The sequence below is a fragment of the Parasteatoda tepidariorum genome, chromosome 6 (assembly GCF_043381705.1).
Source record: "Parasteatoda tepidariorum isolate YZ-2023 chromosome 6, CAS_Ptep_4.0, whole genome shotgun sequence".
Taxonomy (NCBI): domain Eukaryota; kingdom Metazoa; phylum Arthropoda; class Arachnida; order Araneae; family Theridiidae; genus Parasteatoda; species Parasteatoda tepidariorum.
Window position 1 is genome coordinate 90,637,737 of NC_092209.1, and position 9,839 is coordinate 90,647,575.

The following is a 9,839-nucleotide window of genomic DNA, read 5'->3' on the forward strand; positions in this document are numbered from 1 at the left end:
TGCCAAAAGCCAAAAAATCAATTGTTTTTAACGTCAGTTTAATAAAATTTAAGGTTTAAATGCCGCTAATTTATCGAATCTGGTTCAAATCCTACGAAAGTCCATCGGCAGACATTATGTATTTTACTTACTCTTTTTTTTTCTCTGGTTAAGTTTACTTAAGTGGATGCTATACCATAAGGGAAACTTTTCATTCCGAATTCTATTTCATTTCAAATGGTATATTAAAGTTTAGAGAAAAGTTCATTCTGGTGAACCTAGAATAAATATATGGATGTAGTTTCAAATTTTGAGAAAAAAATTTTTTCTCCAAAATATTAACACTTTGTTGTAGAATAACTTCCTGCTTTGTGTAATCTCGAGTAATCAGCTGGAAATTTGTTTGCATTTTGATATTTTGAGATTTTCCAGCTTTTAAAACTTCATGGCTTATTCTAGTTTTAACTGAACTCACTTTTTCTATACTTTGAATACATTTTTTCTATACTTATGAATTTTCTGTAAAGAATTTCTCCCATGATATTACTCTTATATTTTAAAATCTTAACCATAAAGTTTTGATGATTTTCTAACTTTTTTTAAAATGAATATTCAGTGTTGAAAGCATGAAAGGTAAATTAATTTATTTTTCTTAAAAAAAAAAAAAAAAAATTTCCTTCGATGTTCTTTCCTTCTTTAATTTTGTGCATAAATTTAAATGAATCCTTCAGCAAAATTTGTTACCCAAAAGAAGTTAAGTAGTTAAAAATAGTGACAACATTAGGAACATAGTTTACAATAAAAAAAATGGTTGTAGTTAATTACAATTGTAATAAAGTAGTTGTGGTCAGTACGAAAAAATGTAGTTTCTTATACCACTGATAAAACGAGATATTATTTGTTTTAATGTCTAATAACTATATTTGATGAATTGAGGTCTTGCAATTACCTATTATTATAATAAGCTTTTTATTATTGTTGACGCGATTTCATGGACAAGCAAGTAGCAAATTGCTAGTATAAAAAAAAAAAATACTAGTTACAGTAAAACGCAATAGCAAAAATTGCTGGTAACTACTGATGATCTGGATTTTTATTTGTTTCTCTGTCTTTTTTCAAAAGATTTTTCAACTTCCAATGTTTTTAATGCAATGTTATTATGACCCTCGAATTAAAATTGTCTCTTTTTGACACTCTCAATTAACAAGGATTTAATTGTAAATCCTCTTATTAATCATTTTTTCAGTGATTACATGATTTTTCAACATTAAGAATTTTTAATAAGATAATATTGGGACACTCGAAGTTTGAATTTGAGAATTCACTTTTTGATACGCATGATTCATGACTATTACAACATTATCTACAATAATGTTAATTCACTTCCATTAAATTTTTTTTCTTCATAATTTTCACATAATAATGTTTTTAGTACGATGTTACATTAATTTCAAATTTGACTTATTACATTTTGATGTACTCAATTCTTTACTATGCTGTTGTAAATCAATATCATTTTCTAATAATTTTTGTGATAATTGTTACAGTTAATCTTATTACTTTAGGCCCAGGGATTTCCACATCATTTTTAAAATCACTTCATTTTAAATTCGATGTTATAACAGGCTTATTCCAACTCATGCATCTGAATATTTAAATTTTTATTAAGGTATAAATATTTAATATTTACCATTCAGTGATCAATTCATTGCAAGAAGTCATACAGCAAGGATTATATTTAATTCTTTGAACGACATAAGGTATTGAAATACTTCTTTAAAAAATGCTTGTATGAACCATGATTTTGCTAGTACTACTATTTTTTAGCAAATTTTGTTACCGATTTTAAGAAAGGAAATCATGCCCAGATTATGATAATAGTTCATAAAAACAAATAATCTTTAATAGCCTTCTGTTCAGATTATTAAAATGCAATTTTAATAATTTGTGGACACACTTTAAATTATGTAAGGGGTACCTTAAAATTACAAAATTCCATTCTGAAAATTCATTTTTCTGAATGAATATACTCTTTTTTTAATGATTTTTTGAAATTTAATAAAATTGAATTAATTTGATAAATATATAACATATATTTTATGTATTTTTGTTTGTACCTGCTTCTAAGGAAAAAGCTTTGCTGTGTATACTTAGCACATTTTCTTTCACAAAGGTTTTAAAATTGCCATGCATTGTTTGCACATGTTGTACCTCCTATAAATAATAAAATATAATTCTGATAATGTGGTTTAAATCAAAGGTTTTTTAATGTTCTTGCTTTTTTTCTTTAATTTTTTTCTATAACTTAGATTTATTTTTGTTTTAATTTCTTTGAATACTATTGTTCATTTTTGAAAATATTATTTCTTGATATATGGTAAACTATTTGTTCTGTTTAACTCCTAAACTTATATAGTTCTTTTCTAAATTGTGGAACCACTTTTGACATGATATATGATGCTATATCTTAGGACAATTTTTTGTTGTTTCTTTTTTTTTTTTTTTTTTGTTCTCTTTGTAAAGTATATACTGAAACTTTCCCAACTTGATTTCTTTGCTATTAATCTTAAAGTTTCAGATTCCGACTAAAGTGTAAAGAAGTAAATCTCAAAAAATTTAGGAGTGCAATATAAAATGAACAACGTATTTATTCAACCTATTTTTTAAACAAATGAGAATTTTTACAATTTATTTTATTTATGTAATTTGTTTAACCTAATTTCTATTCCTGATTTACGACATCAATCATATCTCCTTAAATTGTTGAAAATTCCAATATGTTAGTTTGTTGATTAAAATTTTTTATCAACATTGGTTTGATTTCTTAGTAAAAAAAAGACTTAACAAATTTAGGAAAGTTTAAAAAATATATATTTATTTCTTTAAATGTGTAATGAAAATAATGAATGTTCAAAGCTTAAAGAAGGAAATGTAGTTGAAAAAATTAATATCACAATGCATAGGTCATCAATGTTTGGTATTTTCTGACTATGGTCTGCAATATAGAAATTCCAATATCACCAATCTGGACTGAATTATTGTGACCATATTTTCTGCATTGCAACTCGGCCTTCTCACCATATTTTGAAAGTAGGAAGGGCAAAATCACTCAGAAGAGTTATATTTGTTCAGACGAAGTGACCTTTTGTGTTAAGACTTCTTAATTCAAATTATCAGCTATATTAATTATTGCTTTTGAACCACGAGGAATGTAGACATTTTGTGAGAATTCAATCATGATACTGAGTGACAGTTATTGAACTATATGAAATAAAACTCAAAACTTCTGAACTGTTTGCGTCAAGAAGTTCAAACTTCATGGTTGACTACAAGCCATGGTGGGAATTAGTATGTGCATGCAATTTCTTGTTGTTGGCCATATGCAAGTAAAAAGGTCACGGCAACAATATTTCAAAACTTTAGCGTGTTATGCAGAATTTTGCTATTTGTCTGCACCACATCATAACCAATGATGGCAGGCATATCAAACATGTCATAACCTTAATCCGAGTATATGTAGTAAAGTTAACATGTTGAATAAAATTTGTGCACTCAGTAGTTTTTAAACAATTTATTGGTGTTATTTTTTTTCATATAGATTCAATGATTGTTACCCTGTATCTATTAAAAGTTCATTATATTTTTCTTATTTTAACAACTGTACTTTTTTTCCAAAAAGTTTATTTTCATTCAATAATATTACTTTCAAAACATTCTTGAATCATACAATATTCAATACACTTTCTTGTTGTGCATTTTAGGCAGCTGAAGAGATGGTTCGATTCCAGTTGCGTCACGGCAATGATCTCTTAGCCATGGATGCTTTGAAAGAATGTGATGTAAGTTTTCTAAATAAAATGATCGAATGCAAATAAATTATGAAAATGTTTCCAGTCCTACTATATTGTTTTATTAGATAAAATAAATATCAGTTTTTAGCTAATTGTTCCTTATAGTTTTATGTGTTATTTACATGTTAAACTTAAGAGTTGTTCCAATTTTGTATTTCTTTCAATCAATTTGATGTGACAATAGCACAAGCTACTCTTTTGTGCTTTCTGGTCAGGTTGGAAAACACCTCCTAAACAACCAAGAAAACTTAATTAAAAAAGTATTGTATTTTTATGAGGAAAAAAATTTTTTTTAGTTAATTTGTCAAAAAATGCATAGTTCGCTGATTGATAGGTCAATTATATAATTTGGTTAACTGGTAATTGTATAGCTTTACATCCATGGTTTCCAACCCTAAGGCAGCAGGAGTTTGACGTAGACGCTGCCGATACATCCACCAATATCCCAGGTATATCCAAACGCCACTAATACAGATCTAAATATCCTTTGGATGATATACCAATATGTTACAGATATCAAAATCCATAAGTTTATGGAATGTTTGGCGGAGTAGTTTAAGGACAATCAAATTACAGATTTGTTGACAAAGAAAAAACATTCAATGCAACACAAATTATGCATATGTAGTAGATACTGGGGCATGGACGTTTTTTAAAAAATTCAGTGTTCACCCAACTAAAGAATTTAAGAATTGCTGCTCTACAGAATATAAAAATGTCTTTTCCCTATCTCATAATGATTTTTGTTTTCTAGGTGAACATCAAAGAGCAGGGTCGACTTTTGAGGCAGGATGAGTTTCTGGTGGGCAAAGGTGGAAAGCGGAAGACTCTCCGGCGAGTGTTTCTCTTTGAAGATCTCATCATTTTCAGCAAAGCCATAAGTCCACCCGACTCTAACGACTACTACCAGTACAAGAGCAGCATGAAGGTTAGTTTTATCCCCTTTTTCTATGAAATAGATGTGGCATGTGTTACTATAAAATAGATAAGTAGAAAGCAGTTCCGGAAAATTCCCTTTTATTTATGTTAGTATTTTTGTCAATAATCAGTTAAAATCTGAGTGGGCATTATTGCTGCTGAAATCTTAAGTATATATGATTAGTAGCGTCATTATCAAAAACTGTGTCTACGAATTTTATATTAATTTGAATTGATTGTGTTTTTCAAACGCATCTGAATTCTTGTGCCAGCATTATCAGGACTTTCAGGAAAAAAGATTTCTTCAGATAATTTGGCTGAACTGTCAGAACATTTGATTTTTTCGTTTGAATTGTCAAAACGTTTGAACTTTTTCGAGAAGGTCTGACTTTTGAGTGGTTAAATACAATATACGCAATAACTTGGGTAGAAAGTCTCATTCAGTAAATTAATTATTAAATTATCTCCATGCCAATTTTCAAGAAGATAAAAATTATCGAATAGCATATTGTCAATTCAGAACAAATCTCTGAGATCTGAAAGATGCATTCTTTTATAAGGTTCCATTAACACTATAATAGATCCAGGAGAAATATATGATGTTCACTACTCAAAATAATTATATTATGTTTTCTCATTCATAAAAAACACCTGGTATGTTGTTATTGTCAAACACTCTATATTGTTATTAAGGAACACCTTGTATGTGTTTTCTCATACACAGTTTCTTTCAAAGTGAATCCTTTTCAACCTAATTAGAGGTGAGTAAAAAAAATCTTAATTGAGGCTAATATTTTTCTATTTTGTAGACATCTGATTTAGGATTGACGGCCCAAGTGGGTGAAAGTCCAACTAAATTTGAGATTTGGTTTCGAAAGTGCAAGGTGCAAGACCTGTTAGTACTGCAGGCACCATCTGCAGAGATTAAGAATGCATGGGTGGAAGAAATCACTGGACTGCTCTGGAAACAAGCAGAGAGAAACAGAAGTACTTTTTTTCTCTTTTGTATTCAATTTTATTTTACGTTGAATTAAATCTTTAAATAAAGCTACAGTTTTGTTTTATGGAAATAAATTATGCATAGCTATATCTTAAAACACAGTAGGGAAAAAAATATGAATGAAATAAGAGGGAAGAAAACAGATGATAACAGAATTTGGTTGTATAATTTTATTATTTCCGTATTGTTAATTAACTATTGTTCTATGTTTCACTGCTTCACAATACAGAAAATTAAGTAAAATTATACCATTTAAATCTTCCTCTTACTTTATTCCAAAAATAAAAAATGGTGCAAGATATAAAACATAAAATTTATAACTAATTAGCATCAAAAGCAGTGCAAAATATTATTATGGTGAATGCTAGATAATATTATTTTGTATAGAATTTAGCGTTATATGATGCTGATGAAGCAATGACCTTTTGTATTTTTCTACTATTAGAAATTTGTCCAAATAAGGTTAGAATTTCTGATTTTGTAATGTTATCTAATGTTTTTTGCTACTTGAGGATGTAAAAATCTTGCAGATTCTTTTTTAACTGCTATGAATTAAAATAATAAAAAAATAAATTATTTTTTATGGCATTTTGTTTGAATAAAATAATAAATGAGTGTTGTAATTATGTTCCATATTCATATTTCATATTCATATATGTTCCATATTATGTTCCATATAACCAACATTCATATTTTTTTGTGTAAAACTTTTTTGATTTGCTTAATAGTTCTAGAAAAATAGTGGAATGTGTAAAAAGAACCCCAGAATTTATGCATTTTCTTGACAAAAATATTGGAACTATATTTTCCAGATTTTTACTCCCTCTATATATATATATAAATATACAGGGTGTCTCAGTTAAGCGTTTCAGAACTTCTAAGAGGGGTAGGGGGCATTCTGACGACTCAAAATCATATGGCAATGTGGGGTCGGAAATGCTTTCCNCAGATTCTTTTTTAACTGTTATAAATTAAAATAATAAAAAATAAATTATTTTTTATGGCATTTTGTTTGAATAAAATAATAAATGAGTGTTGTAATTATATGTAAATCTTTTTTGATTTGCTTAATAGTTCTAGAAAAATAGTGGAATGTGTAAAAAGAACCCCAGAATTTATGCATTTTCTTGACAAAAATATTGGGACTATATTTTCTAGATTTTGGCTGTACCCCTCCTTATTTTTACTCCCTCTATATATATATGAGTTCAGAAAAATAGTTGTGTATGTTAATTCAGAGAAAAGTATTTGTTATTTTAAGTATGCTCGAACAATTGGAATTGCATATTAGAATAACCAAATCCGATCAATGGGTCCAAAGTTATTCAGGTGTTCATTTTTATTTTGCACTCTGTGCATTTAATTTGAATATTTATTCTGAAGTAGAGAGATTAAAATGTTTCAACCCTTGTTTATTGAAGTTGAATTAACTGCATATATTACAACAAAAAAATTAAACATTTGACTGGCAGTCCTATAAATAAAATATGACTTTCTGATTTTTCCTGTTCACAAATTTTATCTCAATATTTGACCTGTTTCCTTTAAGATTTAAAACTCGAAGAGATTTTATGTATATATATGTATACAGTAAAACCTTGCTACAACAATATTTTAGGAAGCAAATAAATATATTGTTGTAGAGTGAAATATTATTATATTGAAGGCCTACACAGTTTGGGACATAATAAGATTTTTTTTATTTTAATGTTATTAATTTTGAATCTATTTATATATTATGTAAAATTTTAATTGGTGGAGTGGTAATTATGGTTAAATTTGAAATCAGATAGGAATGTTACATCTGTGACTTCTTAAGAGATAAGGAAGGCAATTCTAAGAATGGTCGGTCTTGGGGGGTGGTTTATGTACATCAAGGATGGAGTGTTGAAATCTGAATACAAAAGCCATTCACTGTGGTGAAAAGAAATAAGATAAGTACATAATCAAAAGTAAGTCTTTTGACTCAATGTTGATTCGGTCTTGAGAAAGACCGAAAAAAATGGCAAAATATGATAAAGTAAGATTTTTTACATTATTTGAAAACCAATAATAAATGGAGAAAGTAAGGTTGAAATTTAAAGAAAAAAAATCGTTTTACAGGGGTTTATTGCTGTATAGAATATCGGATTATTGAGAGGTGGGTAACATTAATTCATATGCAAGTTCGTCGGGACCACGAAACATTATTGTAATACAGGGAGTTATTGTTGTATCGGATATCGTAGTAACAAGAGTTCACTGTATATATATATTCTTAAGTAGAAAGAAAAAATGTTTCAACCCTAGTTAGTTGTAGGCGAATTAAATGCATATATTCCAAAGAAAATTAAACATAATATTTGGCTTTCAGATTTTTCCTGTTCAACAATTTTATCTCAATATTTTATGACTCCTTTCTTTTAAGATTTAAGACTCGAGGAGATGTCTTCGATGGGAGTAGGAAACAAACCTTGTCTGGATATAACTCCGAGTCAAAATCAGATCTGTGATCGTTCCATAAGTTTTCAACAACTAATCAAGAGTGAGTATATCGTCTCATAAATAAGACATAATTTCCTTCAGTGCATCACCTAGGTGTAATTTTCCATTCCTATTTTCGTTTCAGTGCCTCGTTTTCGTAACTCTGTAGTTATTTCCAGTACGGACAATCTAAATAATAATGAGCAGCTGAGGCGGAGATCGTTTGGAGGCTCTTCTATTTTTTATGACAATTCAACTCCATTTTATGACACAGAGGAGATAATTGAAGATGAAAGAGTAAAATCTATAACTCAACAGTCCCAGTGCTCAGCCGGTGAGTTTCCCTTGGTACTTACCATTGTATCTCAAACAAATTATTCTGTCGTAGAAAAGTGTTCAGTGAAATAAAAACCTCTACAATGTCTGAAAACCCTGTGGCAGATTTGCAGTGACATGTTTACATTCTGACAAAGCGTTACAGTGTTCTTGCAGAAAGAATTTTCTTTTGAAAAGTTTTTTTAAAAAATTATTCTTTTCTAGATTAATTTACACGTAAAATTTGAATCATGCATTTACATAATCACTTTTTGAAGCGCTCAATTTACGCAGATTGTATCGTAAATCGATGTAATGTTTTGACTGTAGTGATTTTCATGTGGATTTTAAATATCCTGATATATTTCAATGTGGAAAATTCGAATCTTGCATTTGAGTATTTACTTTTTGAGGCAATAATTCTATCGAATGTTTGGCAGTTATTGCTATTAATTTCTCCATAGTTTTTAAATCCGATATTTTTTGTACGATATTATTTATTACAACAACCTAATCTCAAAACAAAACACGCTTGATTTCATTGTCTTTTTCCGGTAATTACTTCTACAGATTTTATGATTTTTAATTTTTTGTTATTGTGATAATTATTTACAAAATGCAAAGAAGGAAATAATTCCTACGTTTCCCTCCCCCCCTAACAAAATGCAAGACTATCACTCATAATATTAGAATAAAAAATTATAAGATGTTCAATTTAAAAAAAATTATGTAATTTTTTTTTGTTAACACAATGCTGTTGTTATTTTAAATTAGTAACATGTATCTTTGTTATTATTAAAAGTATCTTACGGAAAGATATTAGTGCTGGACAGTTTTGTTGCAGATTGCTCGTAAAAATTCTGGCCACAGGGCCTGAAAGCATAACTAATGGCTCACATACTTGTTTGAATTATCAGGGTGGCCACCCACCTGGAAAACCTGGAATTATCAGGGGATTTTTTTTTATACTGGAAAAATCAGAGAATTTTAAAGAAAAGCTGGAATTTTTTTTATTAATTTAAATTATTTTACCATTTGCTATATCCACTTTATTTAGATAGAAATTTATTGTCAAACAATTGAAATATCAACTTAGCAATACTTTGCTTGCATGAAAATTCTCACCATTATTATCCTGCTAAACTAGACTGCCATATGAAACTCTCCCATGTTGTTAAATGAATGGAGAAATCTTTGACCTCTTTGGAGATTATGGGAGTACACAGTTTAAAAAAGGCAGAAAGTGTGGTGGCGGTGAAAGAAAGGGTTAAGATATTGGCTTCTGTTTATATAAGTAGGGTTTTTTTCTATCT

General features: G+C 28.6%; 1 protein-coding gene across 1 annotated transcript in view; it reads left to right on the forward strand.

The window, feature by feature from the left end:
- Positions 1-9,839, forward strand: part of LOC107452876 (puratrophin-1) — a gene marked incomplete in the record, with an annotated part of 51,985 nt that overhangs the window by 33,681 nt on the left and 8,465 nt on the right. Inside the window, 5 exon segments of the mRNA XM_043044267.2 lie at positions 3,741-3,818; positions 4,585-4,758; positions 5,558-5,735; positions 8,156-8,272; positions 8,357-8,545. Of these exon segments, the coding sequence (XP_042900201.2) occupies positions 3,741-3,818; positions 4,585-4,758; positions 5,558-5,735; positions 8,156-8,272; positions 8,357-8,545 (736 nt within the window).